Source organism: Bipolaris victoriae (genome assembly GCF_000527765.1).
Source record: "Bipolaris victoriae FI3 unplaced genomic scaffold scaffold_16, whole genome shotgun sequence".
Classification (NCBI taxonomy): domain Eukaryota; kingdom Fungi; phylum Ascomycota; class Dothideomycetes; order Pleosporales; family Pleosporaceae; genus Bipolaris; species Bipolaris victoriae.
In genome coordinates this window covers 16,024-30,542 of record NW_014575376.1, presented here as the reverse complement: position 1 = coordinate 30,542, position 14,519 = coordinate 16,024, and the positions used below count along the sequence as shown (strand labels likewise).

The 14,519-nt window shown below is 51.4% G+C and overlaps 7 protein-coding genes across 7 annotated transcripts; 2 read left to right on the top strand and 5 right to left on the bottom strand.

Moving 5' to 3' along the window:
• Window positions 1–253: 253 nt before the first annotated feature.
• COCVIDRAFT_90810 (hypothetical protein) lies at window positions 254–2,221 on the top strand (the record flags this gene model as incomplete). Its single annotated transcript, XM_014704258.1, has 3 exons — window positions 254–655; window positions 706–1,088; window positions 1,135–2,221. 3 exons carry the CDS (start codon window positions 254–256, stop codon window positions 2,219–2,221), a joined length of 1,872 nt encoding a protein of 623 aa, XP_014559744.1.
• A 755-nt stretch (window positions 2,222–2,976) lies between these two features.
• On the bottom strand, window positions 2,977–3,908 carry COCVIDRAFT_90813 (hypothetical protein; the record flags this gene model as incomplete). The annotated part of the gene is made up of 2 exons (XM_014704257.1): window positions 2,977–3,518; window positions 3,578–3,908. 2 exons carry the CDS (start codon window positions 3,906–3,908, stop codon window positions 2,977–2,979), a joined length of 873 nt encoding a protein of 290 aa, XP_014559743.1.
• A 710-nt stretch (window positions 3,909–4,618) lies between these two features.
• Window positions 4,619–5,831, bottom strand: COCVIDRAFT_23934 (hypothetical protein; the record flags this gene model as incomplete). Its single annotated transcript, XM_014704234.1, has 2 exons — window positions 4,619–4,988; window positions 5,203–5,831. 2 exons carry the CDS (start codon window positions 5,829–5,831, stop codon window positions 4,619–4,621), a joined length of 999 nt encoding a protein of 332 aa, XP_014559720.1.
• Window positions 5,832–7,844: 2,013 nt separating this feature from the next.
• On the bottom strand, window positions 7,845–9,845 carry COCVIDRAFT_35020 (hypothetical protein; the record flags this gene model as incomplete). Its single annotated transcript, XM_014704256.1, has 3 exons — window positions 7,845–8,093; window positions 8,471–9,732; window positions 9,785–9,845. The coding sequence occupies 3 exons, from the start codon at window positions 9,843–9,845 to the stop codon at window positions 7,845–7,847; spliced, it is 1,572 nt and encodes a 523-aa protein (XP_014559742.1).
• Window positions 9,846–10,518: 673 nt separating this feature from the next.
• COCVIDRAFT_23932 (hypothetical protein) lies at window positions 10,519–11,679 on the bottom strand (the record flags this gene model as incomplete). Its single annotated transcript, XM_014704233.1, has 1 exon — window positions 10,519–11,679. The coding sequence occupies one exon, from the start codon at window positions 11,677–11,679 to the stop codon at window positions 10,519–10,521; it is 1,161 nt and encodes a 386-aa protein (XP_014559719.1).
• Window positions 11,680–12,178: 499 nt separating this feature from the next.
• On the top strand, window positions 12,179–13,396 carry COCVIDRAFT_35018 (hypothetical protein; the record flags this gene model as incomplete). Its single annotated transcript, XM_014704255.1, has 3 exons — window positions 12,179–12,269; window positions 12,408–13,169; window positions 13,218–13,396. 3 exons carry the CDS (start codon window positions 12,179–12,181, stop codon window positions 13,394–13,396), a joined length of 1,032 nt encoding a protein of 343 aa, XP_014559741.1.
• Window positions 13,397–13,803: 407 nt separating this feature from the next.
• COCVIDRAFT_91007 (hypothetical protein) lies at window positions 13,804–14,052 on the bottom strand (the record flags this gene model as incomplete). The annotated part of the gene is made up of 1 exon (XM_014704254.1): window positions 13,804–14,052. A coding segment is annotated over one exon (249 nt), but the record flags the coding sequence as incomplete, so codon positions are not given.
• Between the last annotated feature and the right edge of the window lie 467 nt (window positions 14,053–14,519).

Here is a 14,519-nt window from a genome sequence, read left to right as displayed (position 1 = left end):
CCGGAGGTGAAAAGAATGATCCGAGTTATGGAATCTCGGCTTCAGGGGTTTCACACGCAGAACTAGGTGGACTGAGAGATTCAGAGAGTTTGTTTTGCTGTTTATCAACAGCACATCAGGCTGAAGCGGGGCTGTGTGGTAGGCGGGGCTGTGCATGATGAGGTGCTTTCGCGAGACGTCTATTCAGCCGCGATCAGCCTGCCACATTATTGTTCCATACTTCTCTTTTCCTTCTTTTCAACTCTACAGGAAGATGTCTGGTTTGGAAATAACTGGCCTAGCAGTTGGCGTTTTGCCTATCCTTTTGGAAGTCATCAAGTCCTACTCAATAATATGTGACAAGATACGCACATTCCGCCGCTGCACTCTGGAGCTTGGGGATATTTTTATGGAATTCAAAGCCATAAGGGTAGTTTTCCTAAACGAAGTACGGTTATTACTAGGTTCGATTCAGAACAAAAAGCAAACAAGGCTTGATCTTGAAGACTACAGTAACCAAAGGTGGGTAAACAAAGAGACCGAAGACCAATTGAGGGCAGTACTTCAAGACAACTACGACGTTTGTGAGGATATCATCCAATACATCAGTCGAATTCTTGAGAAGATGGCATCAGAACTAGAAAATTTTGATCCGTTTTTGAGCCAGAAGTTACCGGTTCGTCTTGACTTCAGGCATACTAGGATCACGCGCTAACCTTGTCGTAGACTGAGTCTCTCAAAAAAGTTTACAAACGTTTCAGCAAAACGCTGAAATTTACTTTTAACAAGTCGAGATACGAAAAATGTCTTACCAGCCTACGAGATCGAAACAGTGAGCTAATTTCACTTCGGTCGCAAGTTGTTGCTATCGAGCAACAAGAAGTTCCTTCAGGTGTCTGTATCCAACATGTCCCATTGCCTGGTCGATTCAAGACCATTCAAACCGTTTCTCGAAAGCTTCACGAGTCTCTTTGTGGGGTTTGGCGTTGCGATCAGCCCACGCACTGCGGACATGACGCTAAACTATGTCTTGATGCCGATGTAAAACATGATGTAACCTTGGACCTTGCTATATCTTGTCGCGAATCCAGCTGTGTAGATCGTTCTAGGTAAGCCTACGCATGGATCTTGTTGGTATGCGCTGATCGCCCTCAGCTCACTACCAGAATCTACAATCTGGCTATTCGTACAATCGACAAGTACATACGCAGACACACTACCAAACACACCCAAGGTCCAAGAGAGTCTTGATATGTGCTCCGAATTGGCTCTAGAACTACTCAATCCTGTCGTCTCGAGTTCTTCCAAGAGTTTGAAGAAGAAGGCATCTTGTGATCTTTCGAAAGACTCGGCTCCAAAGAAAAAGGCTAAGCGTGTACAATTTCACGTATCTACACCACCACTTCCAACAAAAGTACCCAACGCAGATGTCCCTGGTACGCTATTTACGTTCGGAGTTGATCTCTGCAAGATGAAGAGTATTTGTGACTACCTGCGAGAGTGTTATGAGGCACGACTGCTAAAGTCGGCAAAGGAATGTATTGGCTATTTGGAGAGCGCGCAGATGTACAAGCATCTTTTCTACCTCAAGGAGAGAACGGCGAAGCCACAACTGAATAACTCGACAACTTCTACCATATCTACAATCCAGGACGCGCTCAGACAGGAGGTGTACGATGCTTTACAACCAGAGGATTGCTTGAAACTAGCACGTAAACTGGCCGTTGCAACTTTACAGTACAACGACACCCCCTGGCTCCCTGAGCGATGGCGCCTAGGTGATCTCAGCTATCTTGGATCAAGATCTTCGTTCAGCGTCGAAGCTATCAAGACTTTACACTTCAACTCACAGATATCGCGGCCCGCTACCATAGCAGATGGTCAAATGGAGGGTCTACAGCAAGGCACCGGAACAATTTCAGAACAAACACGTTACGGTATTAACAACACGACGCTCTTTTTCCTAGGCGTTGCAATGCTCGAGATCGCCTACTGGACGCCGATTGAGGAAAAGATGACGAACATGGATGAGAACAATCCAGTTTTCGCTGCTCGTAGACTTGTTCTAGATCGAGCAGCCCCGTTGGGTCCAGAGTATCAGCGAATCGCACAAAAGTGTCTCGAGTGTAACTTTGGGTTCGGAAACAAGCTGAGCAACAAGGGCTTGCAGTCTGCAGTATATAACGACGTGGTATGTCAGCTAGATGGGATGATTGAACGGCTTGAGAAACTGAGTGTGTGAAATTTGGCTCGAGTTCATATATCTAGTGGGTAATGGGGAGTGGCGTAATGGGTTTTCTTTCTACATCTTCTTTTACCACAATGCTCTAAATACCAAGAATTACAACATCAAAACAATCACCCCAAGAACAACATCTAACCCACAACAAAAACCCTCTTCTCACCTCACCCCAGTTATACGCCTTTCTGCTCAAGACGCCCACAACATAACACCAACCAGCCAAACCACCACCGCCACCACCAACACCACCAACATCACAACGAAAAACAAAACAACCCGGGATAGAACCATCTCCAAATTTACCCTATCCCACAACTTAGACAATCGCGATTGATACACCTACACCTCACACCTCCACAATCACCAGCACCAAACCCAAGTACTGTACAAACAACCGACAGCGCCGAAACCCCTGCATTTTCTTACTTCATCGAGTACGCAAATAAAGCCATGAAAAAAATTCTCGGTGTCAGAGAGAGAGAGGAAGGCAGGGAAAGAAGAGTGAAAACGAAAGGGACGTAAATATGAGGATACGGATAAACCGCTCAAATGTTAAGATGATATCTTCGAAGAAGCAGAAAAAAACGGGGGTAAAGTGCGAACATAGCATCTCACTCAAATCACTTGAATACATTTGACATAGCGTAACACACAGTTCACAGCCATATTTCTTGCATGGCACAAGCCCTTGATTCCATGATACAATACTGTACACATCCGTACAAAATCCGCCACACGATTCAAAGGAGCCCAACCTACCTCTTCTTCCCCCTGCCAACCTTCTTCTTCCCCCCCGCCATGGCCGCCGCACCCCCCTTCTTCTTCTGCCCCTCGGCCGTCCCCAGCGCGGCCTTCTGCCTCAGATACATCCTAACCACATTCTCCACACTACCGCGATCATGCTTAACCGTGCGCATATACGTGAGTCTGGCTCGTCTGGCGCGCTTAGCCGCACGTTGTACAACTTCTATGCCTTCAACCAGCGGACTGTAAATCTTGTACCACATCTCCACACCCACACGCGTGAGCTGGCCGCGGAGGAGGATAGCAGTGTCGGCGCCGCGGCGCCGGATGTTGATGCAGACGCCGGCGAAGGGGTCGCCGGAGCGTTGGCGGACGAGCAGAATATCGCCGACGCGGGCGCATTCTGGGTTGTCTTTTGCGAAGAGGCGGGTGCGGGCGCCGGTGGGGTCGAGGGTGCTGATTTGGGTGGCTGTGACGGCGGCAATGGGGTGAGGGCAGGTTTTCTTGATGTTGCGGGCAGATTGCTTAAAGACTGGGACGCCGAATTGGTGGCCTGAGGGGGTGGCGGGGTTAGCAATTGGAGTTTGTTATCAAAGGTGTGCGGAGGCGTACTCAATGCGTGGTTTACGTTCTTTTGCTTCATTACGGCTTCCCACTTTGCACTTATGGGTTTGGACGGTTGTTTCCGCCTTGTGTGTGTTTTCAATGCCCCATTAATGGGCTGGCCGTTCTCGCCATAGTATTCTGGGTACAATGCCCTGTGCAGGCGCTGGCTGAGATCCTCTCGTGGTAATCGCTGTTCACGCTTGGCAGGCGGAGGAGGCGCTGTTGTGGGAGCGGCGTCGACTACGACCGTCTCGGTGCTTGAATACCGTTTGCATCGTATGGCGCGAAAGGCGACACGTTGGGCGGTGGCCCGCGTGCAGGGGATTGCGGCTGACATTGGCGTGCGGAGTCGGATATCATGTAACATTGGGGTTCAGCGTCAAGAAATTCGAGATTGCTTATGTCAGCACAGATCTATGTACTCCGCATTATGCTTGGCAAGTTACACAGCTTGTATCGGCACACGTCTCACTATCACTGCTTTTTCCAAGGATCATTTCTTCAATATACCTCTATATTTTCTCGTGGAGTGGATCGTATTGTGAATATCTATTTCCATATGCTGACTACAGCTCCCGTCTGTAAACCCGACCTAAAAATGCACCCCCCTACGCAAACATGCTCATGAACAGTCGTCTCGTGGCATACGAATTAGAAAAAGAAAGGATAACTTTTGTTGGAATGCAAATCACCGCCGTTTGAGGAAAAAACGCAGTACACTCCGCCCATGCTGAAAAAGGAAGCCCAAACACCAATGCTCCAACAAAAAGGCAGGTGTGGTTACAAGATGGCCAGATAACATCAAGTGGGTATCGGTACTTCCGTGTTAGGCATCCAGTGGCCACATTGGCACCACTTTTCTACCGGGGTACTCCAAAGGAAAAGGGAGGTCAGACGCCTTTGAGATGCAACCGCCCGACGCCATTGGAACTAAGGAACATGTCGAACCGAAGGAATTTAAAGCCTCGCTTGGTTAAGCTGCTCGCTCAAACCCAGAATGACGCTGGGTTGCTGGAATTGTTCGCCCTGAAACATTGACGTCCGTCGTCAGCAATTGATCTGTTCAAAGTCGATTTCAATCTCTCTCCTAGGCGTCTCTACCTCTTCCATCCAAGTAAGACCATTGGCCGCTTCTTCCACTGGGAAAACCTCTTGGGCGTACTCCTCCATGGAACGGTTTCCTTCCCACAGCGACAGGGCGACAGCGGGGACGTCCGGTTCGAGATCGGGTCCAAAGTAAGGTGCGCCCTTCTCGCCTAGGGTGTACTCAAGTGCAGCGAGATGCTCCCGGTAGCCTGCGGGTGTGGGAACGTTGATCATTATGGGGCCCCGCTTGTAGCGAACTGGTCTCTTGAGGCCGACACTAAAAGCCTTGCAGACTTGTCTTGGGGTCATGGATGCAAACGCCAGTGGTATCCTAAGCTAGTCAGCATGTTGTTCAAAAAGCAAGAGAAAAAAAAGACGGCGCATATATTGGAAGCTCGATGCAACCATGGCTGCATCATGAGTGGGTGCGCAAGCCGTGGAAAATTTGACGTTTGCAACTGGTGATGGCAGACCACCTGATGGAACCATTGTGGGGAACGGGCGAACGAAGTGGACCAAGATACGTAGATGCAGGACACGCTTACCGCTTGCCGTTCCACTTACGTGGACCTTCCTTAAATAGTTGGAATATAGCTGGACCAACGTCGTGCTCCGAATCTAGCCAGGGGAGTGGCTGGTCTGGGTGAAATGGGGCTTGCCAGACAAAGCTGCCGTCATACTGATGTTCCATGCGAAACAGGGGGAAATCGAGGCCAGTAAAGTTGTTGTGGTATGCGCCGCAATAGACAAAGGTGGCCGGGAGACCAATCTGGCGGACATATTGCTCGACGGTGAATTTTGGAGCCCACATTGGTAGTGCCTTCCAGCCTTGGCCAAATACGGAGTGGTCGGGCATGCTCGAGTAGATGTAGTGCTGGATTCCGGCTTTTTTTGCGGCATCGGCTAGTGCTCGACCAATGGCAACCTCGTCGCCCCAGTGCGTGGTGTTGATGAAAGCGCACTGAGCGCTTCTGAATAGATCATCGAGAAATTTTTTGTCTTCGAGGGCCCCGATGAAGACGGTGACATTGTCGAGTTCAGAGAGCTCTCGGGCGACTATGCCATTCAAGTCTCGCATCTGGGCCCGTACCTGCCATCCTAGTGCGGCAGCGACGCGAATGAAGCTCGCCGATTGGCGGCCATTGCTGTTGATGGTAACGACTGTCCTTTGCATTCGTGTGTTTTTTTTTGGCGGAGGTGAGGGTAAGGTAGGAAAAAAGAGGGTTGTGGCGGTGAGGCTCTGGCGGGTCCGGAAAGAGAAAGTGAGTGGATGGTCCTGAGGTGGGTAGAAGGAGAGCGATTTCGGAACAAGAGTACTTGTTGGATGCTATATGGCAAGGCAAAGCAGGGCCAAGGCGCGAGGAACCCCGGGTATAGTCAGTCAGCTGGGGTTTGGGGAAGCAGGTGGTTGGTCTTGGGCGCAAAGTGGAGGGAGACGAGATAAGGGTTTGTGTAAGGGCCGTGGTAACCTGGAAAAAGCCGTTGTTGGGTTCGGCGGGGAGACTATGACGGGCCCTAAGGCGCACACACGCGCACACAGACACAAGGGGTCGAGCGGTTGATAGTGCAATCGAGGGAGGGACACGTGAGGCAGGCAATGCAGGGTATAGGCGAGGCTAGTGGGCGAGTGCTAAGGTTTAGATGGCGGGCCGATTCGCAATACCTTTGACGTAGACAGAGGCAACGGTGTTGGGGACAGAGGAGCGGTACTTGTTGGAGCAGCCGGAGAAGCAGGAGAAGCACGAATTTGAGTCGGTTCTCGTATGACCTTGCAGCCAAGTTTAGCCCTCGTCATTTGCATTGCTGGGAAAAGACTTACCTAATAGTCCACCGGCAAGGGCGAATAGGCTCCGCTTAACATGGCGACCATCTGACCGCGGCCAGGGACTGAGCACCGCACGCCAGCGAAACGTGCCGGCGGACGCTGGCTGCCATTCCCCCCAACGACACACTGCCGAGGAATAGGCTATGGGCCAGGTATGGGATGGGATGGGATGGGATGGGATGGGATATTCATCTTTGCGTTGCCACTGCTATTGCCGTTGCCGTTGATATTGCCATCCCTTGCCACATCAGACGCCGAAGCAAAGAATGTTGCCATTGTCCCTTTTTTTTGTTCACCTTTTCCAACACACAGACACATGCACACACAGACACAGACACAGACACAGGCACTATCATGGTCTCTCTGCGAGGCGTGCTTGGTAGGCTAATCCATAGACGAGCAGGCTCCACCTTTTGGAATGTACTAGCAAAAATAATGTACCTACATAGTACATACTATATCCAAAAGGATTGCAACCCAGTCTGCGAATCGATGCGGGGGATAAATCGACTACTACATGGGAATCGTACACAGGACTATACGACAACTGCATAGACGGTACACATGGACTTGCGAGTCAAGAGGCGGCATGAACAAGGGGCATGCCGGTGCACCCAGGAAATGTATAGATATGTCCGTCGACGATGCTTTGCTCGGAGGCGTCTGCCGCCCGCAGTAGTGGCTTGTGCGGTGGTGGGTGGTGAGTGAGTAATAAGAATACAGTAAAGACGTGCTCCCAGGGGGCGGGATTAGTCCGAGTGAGCGTGTGCAAGGGACGGACAGTCAGCCAGACATCACGGTGTCAGGTCTTGGCACAGAGATTTCTTTTACTAACTGAAACAAGCTCCCGATGTCTCCCTCTTTAGCGGCCCTGGCCTGCTAGGGCCCCTCGCATCTCCAAAGCGGAAATTCGTTGCAGTCGGCTTCCCCACATCCAGCGCCGCCTGTCTATTATCGTTGAGTAGTGCGCCGCCCTCTTGCCCGTGAGTCTCGCCACGCCACGACCATCATGGCTCCTAACTAAGTAACTAAGCAAGCACGCCTTGGTCGCCGTTTGTTGCGCGCATCCATCATCATCATCATCATCATCACCATCACCACCCACTCACTGCCACTGCTCACCTCCCCGAGAAGGATGCGCCCGCCCATAGTAGCATCCGGCCTATTGTCCACCATGTCCAACCAACTCACCCGCTCTCCATGTTGCAGACGTGCATCGGCCTCACCCCTAGGCGTCACCAGACCCTGCCGACGACGTGCCATCAAATAAACAATTCCTTCGCTGGGCCCGCAGCAGCCAGCAAGCAGCCACAATCAACTGTGGCCCCCCCAGTGCTCGTCCATGTGAGTTGCATGTACCCCTCATCCAATCACGCGGCTCCAAATCTCAGCGTTGCCGTCGCCCTCCGATGCGTACAGCTTGGCCGCGCTCACTTCGTCGCTGTGAAGATGGGCTCCCGCATCGATCAGTGTCTGAACGTGGTCTGCCAGGCCTGCCGCCGCTGCCAGGAAGAGCGGGGTATTGCCTGATCGGTTTCGAAGATGCACAGAGGCCCCCTGTGCCAGAAAATCTCGCAGAATCTCTACGTTGGGGCTGGTTGCCGCCAGGTGCTGCGTTCATAGTCAGCACCATATCGCAATATTGCGCGTCATTGTATGGAACATTATTCTTCCACACACGTTTGCTACGCCGCATGCAGCCCGGAATCCAGTTGAGCGATAAGCCCATGTGCATCATGCCTTGTTGTCTCATGTGCCGACGGCCTCCTGTGCCTTTATCTATGACACTCGCCATGTACAGACGCGTCGCCCCTCTTCAGGACGCTGCTGCCTGTGCTGCCGCCATTGCACATCTTCTTTCCGATACCGGCTCTTGCCCAGTGCAGGCACAATCTAACTCGAGCCATGCCGGTTGCAACGTGCTGCAACACCGTGACAGAGGGGGGGAGATAGGTACATGAATGCTGACTGGACAGAAATGCACTTACCACTGGGCTATTCATCTGATAGTCGGCATCGTTGAGCAGCCAGCGAGGTTCACCTCGAATAATATCTCTCGTCGCCTGCAAGTCGCCCTTTTGGATCGCGTACCCGAGCGCCGTGAGACTGGAGAGCTCAGGGGTAAGTACGCCGCTCCTCGACGGATGCTCGAAATGAGTTCGTGTTGTCTCGGTAAGCTCGCCACGCAATGAAACAGACATGCGCTTTGCAACCTCGTCGGGCGTCGCTCCCGGCAGCGACAGGAGGTATGCCAGCTTGGTAAGGGCTGCTTCTGACGTCAGATCCTGCCCAAACACCACTCCCGCTCGCCCAAGAAAGGCTCCAGGAGCATACAGCGCGCTAACGCTGCCGCTCAGACACTGTGTTACATTGACAATCACAATTCCCCTCTTAACTGCGTCGGCCAGGCACCGCGTCATTGCGCTGTCCGGCCCACCAGGTGTGTTTCCTGCTCCAAACGTCTCCAATACAAGCCCCTTGAGCCCTTCCAGATGCAAGACTGCATCCACCATTGCAGGCGTAATTCCCGGGAAAACACGTAGGCAGGCTACGTGTGCCGTGTCCAGGTTCGTCTGGATGGTAAACGGGCTGAGGTCGGTGGAGCGATGAACACGATGCCACAGTACATTGGTCCTGGTCGAGGAAATGGTGGCCAGCGGTGGCAGGTTGGGACTGCCGAATGCATCAAAGTCCTCTGCAGATATCTTGGTCGCACGGTTGCCTCGAAACAACTTGAAGTTGAAGAAGAGACACACTTCGGGAATCATAAAGTGTCCAGCAATGATGAGCGAGTTGAGCAGGTTGTCCTGGGCGTCCGTTTGCAGGTTCATCATGGGTGCTTGGGACCCAGTCAGGACTACGGGCTTCCCCAAATTGTGGAACATGAAACTGAGCGCAGACGACGTGTAGGCCAGTGAGTCGGTCCCATGTAAGATGACGAAGCCATCGAATAGTTGGTAGTTCCTTTGCACTGTACGCGCAATCTGGTCCCAGCCGGTCGAGTCAATGGAGCTGCTATCAAGCAGTTTTTCAAACTCCAGTACACAGTATCGAACCCGGCGTTCATACGTGCTGACTGGAGTCCTCAAGCTCTGCACGGCCTTTCGCGTACCCTTGTCGTCGACGACAATTTCGAGAGGCTCTGGGTAGGATCCATCATTGAAAACAGGCCGAGGTGCAAGTCCAGCTTTTAGAAACCCTCGTGCAGGGACCAGTCCGTCTGCAGACTTTCGCATGCATATTGTACCGCCTGTCCAAGTTAATGTTAAATGAAGGCCAAGTTAAGTGGCAATGCCATGTACCTGTAATAATAATCAATACGTGTGATTCTGGAAGTTGGGGCTCTGGAGGCGAGCCGTCCATTTCGTTCATCGTGGCTGGGCCTGTGGCGAGCTTTTTTTCCCTTCTCCCAGTAGTACGCCGACGACGCAGATAGGAACGCTACGGATGTGTCACGAAGCGTGCAATATGGGGAAACGATAACACAATGGCCTGTGTCTGATGATCAAAATTCAATTGGCGCGACAGGATGGTATAAAATTTCGGCAGGATCCGGTACCGCACATGATTGAACAAGATAGCAAACATTACATGGTCATGTCTTGGCATGATAGCAGGTTATCTTAGCGCAGGCAATGCTCGTCGACGACATGGTTTTCCAAAAAGGCAAAAAAATATTTGTGATCTAGCCCCCATGCCTTGCTGGTCGGACCGACCACCAAACCCACTCCACGCCCGCGACCCACAGTTAGGCGCTTGCATTACCCCTTCGAAATCGACTCCATTACCCCTTCAAAACTGCTTTCCATTACCCCTTCGAAATTGAAAATTTGCATTCCGAACCACGTCGGACCACCACTCTATCAACCAGGCCCGCATCGCGTGGGAAGCATCGGCTTAGCAGATATGCCTTTACGTCACAAAAACCAGGTCGGCAAAATTCGCAGGCTTGCAGCGAGAAACGTGCGCGACTGCGATTGATTATACGGACCCGAGCGGACACTACCATCCTCCTCGCCTACAGAGGCGCTATCCACTACTGGATATTCTTTGCGGCCTCCTTGGATGCACTTGCACGCGCCTTCTCCAGGGATTTGACTTGGCCATAATTGTCCTTCACCCATGCTAGCACGACATCTCTCGTGTCGGGTGACACAAACTTGGACCAGACCAGAGGTTCCGCGAGATTCGGCTCCGTCGTGATGAAGGGATGTCCGTTTTCAAAAGCCACCCAGCGTCTTAAGCCTCGGAGGATAAGAGCAAGAGAGTTGCTCTGTACAGGCACCGCTTCCCTGATCTCCTTCCAGAGCTCCTCTTCTGCCGTCTTGAGATTATGCTCTTCCATCATGGCATCATACCCCGCTTGCTTTCCGAAGACACGGATGGCTTCGTGAAGCACCTCATCCCGTGTCCAAGCCTTGCAAGCGCCCTTGTCCGGATGTGAGGGCATATACTCTTCAACAAACCGCCGGTACATGGGCCTCTTCGTTTGGCGTGCTCGATCATTGTGTTTCTCAGTGCGACTTTGAAAAATCTCACGAGCGAAGAACCTCCCGCTACATGCCCAGTCAAAGAGATCCTCCTCGTCCGTGAACCCAGCCCGATACTTGGTAACATCAAGACCGTAGAATTCTAGGGCCTCTTCCGGAGATCGTGTCAAGAATAGCAAGGCCTTTTTCTTGTTGTAAGGCTCTATCTCTTGTACTCGCACATGCAAGCCTTGGTCGTTGCAGACAATGCCCAAAGGTCGATGCGACACCCCAATGATTTGCAGCAAATCAGAATCGCTCTTTACGAAACGCGTCCATTCAAAGAGCTCAATACTGTTGGAAGTTCCATGCCCCACGCATAACTCGACATCTACTTGGACATACAGCCCTATGGTTGTGGGATGCTGCACCGCGTATGAAGCTGATCCGCCGCGTAGTATATGGGCGTCAGCCTTGAAAAGATCGCGTATCAGGTCCCAGACATTACTCTCTGTGCATGGAGATCGGAGTCCGTCGACCAAGTAATCAATATCACCGTAGTCTACTTTGCCCGGTGCTTCGCGTGGAATAACAACTTTCTCGAATATCGTCTCTAGGGCGCGCTGATAACGTGCGGAAAGCTTCTTGTACTCTTCTGGAGGTAGTCGGGGGACAATAATTGGTTGCCCAGACTCCGCTACAGTATCTGCGAATGCTAGGCCTCCCATAGTGAGAGGGCGACAGGAGAGACAGGGTTTTAAGGTGGGTAGAAATGCGTTGTATGATATGCGTGATGGATTATGTTTATGGTGAATGTGTAGAAAGTATACTGCCACAGGCGAAATGAGATGCGATATAGAGAAGTAGGAGTCATACGTCACCAACTATGGCCATCACTCTTGGCTGTACGACCAATCCATGGTAAATTTCATACTTGAACTCTCACTTATATTTGTACAACTAGTCTTACCATAAGAAAATACATGCCTCAAACTTCACAATACCTTTACCTGGAGAGTTTGCCAAGCAAAAGGTATGGCGTAAGTGTGCGTAAAAACGCGGGGCGGAATGGCTCCGCTTTATGTGGGGCCTGTCCAGATCCCTGCAGCAATTTGTGAAATTTTGTGAGAAATGCTCCCAGATTAAACGATCCAACCTCAACCACAACTCACATTCAGTATTCTACACTTGCGATACTGAATCTAGTATCTTTTTGAGTGTATCAAAATGGAGGACCATACGCACGAAGAAGTTTCTGCTCGCTTCGAAGAGCTTGCGGCTCTTGAGCACGAATTTGAGGATGCTGAGGAAGAAATCAGTAAGTCGCACTGCCTCCTACGTGAAGAGAGGGATCGCATAGTTGCATGAAAAAACTCCTCAAGAATAGCGCTCTTTGCGATACCTCGTTCCTTCTTCTTCTGCCGATGCGACGGGCGCAATGCTGACATACATGTAGTTCGCAAAGCTGAGGCAATCCAGACCTCGCTGTTCAAGAAGCGCGCCGAGCTTGTTGAGAAGATCCCTCACTTCTGGGCCCTAGTCTTCGAGCAAGCGCCTCCCGAGATTGACAGCTTCATCCAACCCACCGACTCCAAGCTCATCGCAGAGTGCTTGTCTACGGTTGAAGTTTCGCGCTTCGAGCTGGATGACCCTAATGGCTCACCCCGCAGCTTCTTGCTCAGGCTTGGCTTCACGGAAAACGAATACTTCGAAGACAAGGTTCTGGAGAAGAAGTTTTGGTTCCGCAAGTCCAGGGACTGGCAGGGTCTGGTTTCTGAGCCCGTCAAGATCAACTGGAAGAAGGGCAAGGACCTTACCGACGGTCTGACTGATGCTGCGTACAAGCTTGGCCAGTTGAGAGCTAAGTTGGCAGCTGATACTACCAACGGAGCAGCAAGGAAAGAGGAGGTCAAGTCAGCCGAGTACAAGAAGCTTGCTCAGATGATCGAGACCGCCACGGATGCTTCAATCAGCTTCTTCGGTCTCTTCTCCTTCGTTGCCGGCTACCGATGGGTTAGCGCGGAAGAGTCAGCACAAGCTGCAAAGGAAGAGAGGGAGAGGTTTGAGAAGGTCAGGCGAGGAGAGAGGATCGACGACGACGAGGATGAGGACGATGAAGACCCACTCGACTACCAAGAGATTGAGGTTTTCCCCGGTGGTGATGAGGTTGCTACTATCATTGCTGAAGACATCTGGCCCAATGCCATCAGATACTACAGTACGTTGCATGTTCACACATGTCGATTCGGATGCTAACAGGTCGCAGAGGCTACTTTTGAAGAGGAAGAAGATGATGAGGAGCTATCCGACATCGATGCCATGGACAGCGACGATGATGACGATGATGATGACGACGATGACGAGCCCGTTGACATTCGTGCCCTCGTAGGAAAGGGACGGAAGTCCGCCCAAGAGCCACCTGCAAAGAAGCAGCGTAAGGCTTAAAGTCTTTCTCTTAATGACTGCTCTAATGACTGCCTGTTACCGAGATGCTCGACATATACCCAACGAGTCTTGCACCATCTTAATGGCATTTTACGACTATATCGAGCCATCGACCAGACGCCCCCAAAATTGGATTCAAAGTTTAGAAATCGGACCTAGTTACTCGAATAGAATATCCGGTACTACTGCATATGCATAATACCATACAATCCATGTACCTCGGCGGATCTTGGTTCCATGTCTGACCTACATTTGCCTATTATCTTTCACCCTTGCGAGTATACGAATGATACTAATCAGAGAATTGCTATGTAATCCCGTCTAGGCAACTTCTTGTAACTCTTGTTGTGCATTTTTACCAAAACTCACCGACACACTCCGAACATCATTTCGGACGTGCGGACCGACTAGACGTGCAAACGACACACCTGCTCAATATGCCGTGCCTCTTTTTCCCCACAAGTTTTTCGGCACGGCATCGTCTTGGACCCGTCATCTTTTCCAAGTCGAAAATTCGCGCTGCTGCGTTCTTGTGCAGAAAGGAGCGGTTTTGCTCGCTTGTTGGAGAAGCTTTTAGCTACGTACAGTAAGTAAGTATCCACCAATAATAACTCGCAGCCTGCTCTCCGCAATGCCTGCATTCCGCTGCAGGCCAACGGAACCTCACCCCGGTTCTTCCGCCAACCCTCCTACGTAGTTTCCAACCATGACGTCTACTACATCCCTCCTTCCCGTGTGCGTGTATTGCCTAACTCCACAATTGCTCCCCTCCCCAGCGAACCTTCTTTGTATTCCGCGGCAACAAGGCTTGGAAGGGGGATCTTGGCTGCGTGCCTTATTGGGGCAATGGGGTTGGTTTTTTTGTTGGCAACGCCTAGGACTCGTACAGTACATTGTACCAAGAATATTTTTTTTCTTGGGGCGGTTGGGGGGGATTCCTATGCATGCCGAGCTTCCCTCCTCTTCTCTCCTCTTTCCCCCCTGCCCTCCCCCCCAGACGCACTGGGGTGAGGTGCAGGAATCAATGAGGAGAAGATGCAGGAAGGAATGAAAGGATTCGGCGCGGGGCTCCGGAAATGCTGGTTACAATGAGGAGTTGGGGTAGTTCGGGGGAGGTTACTTT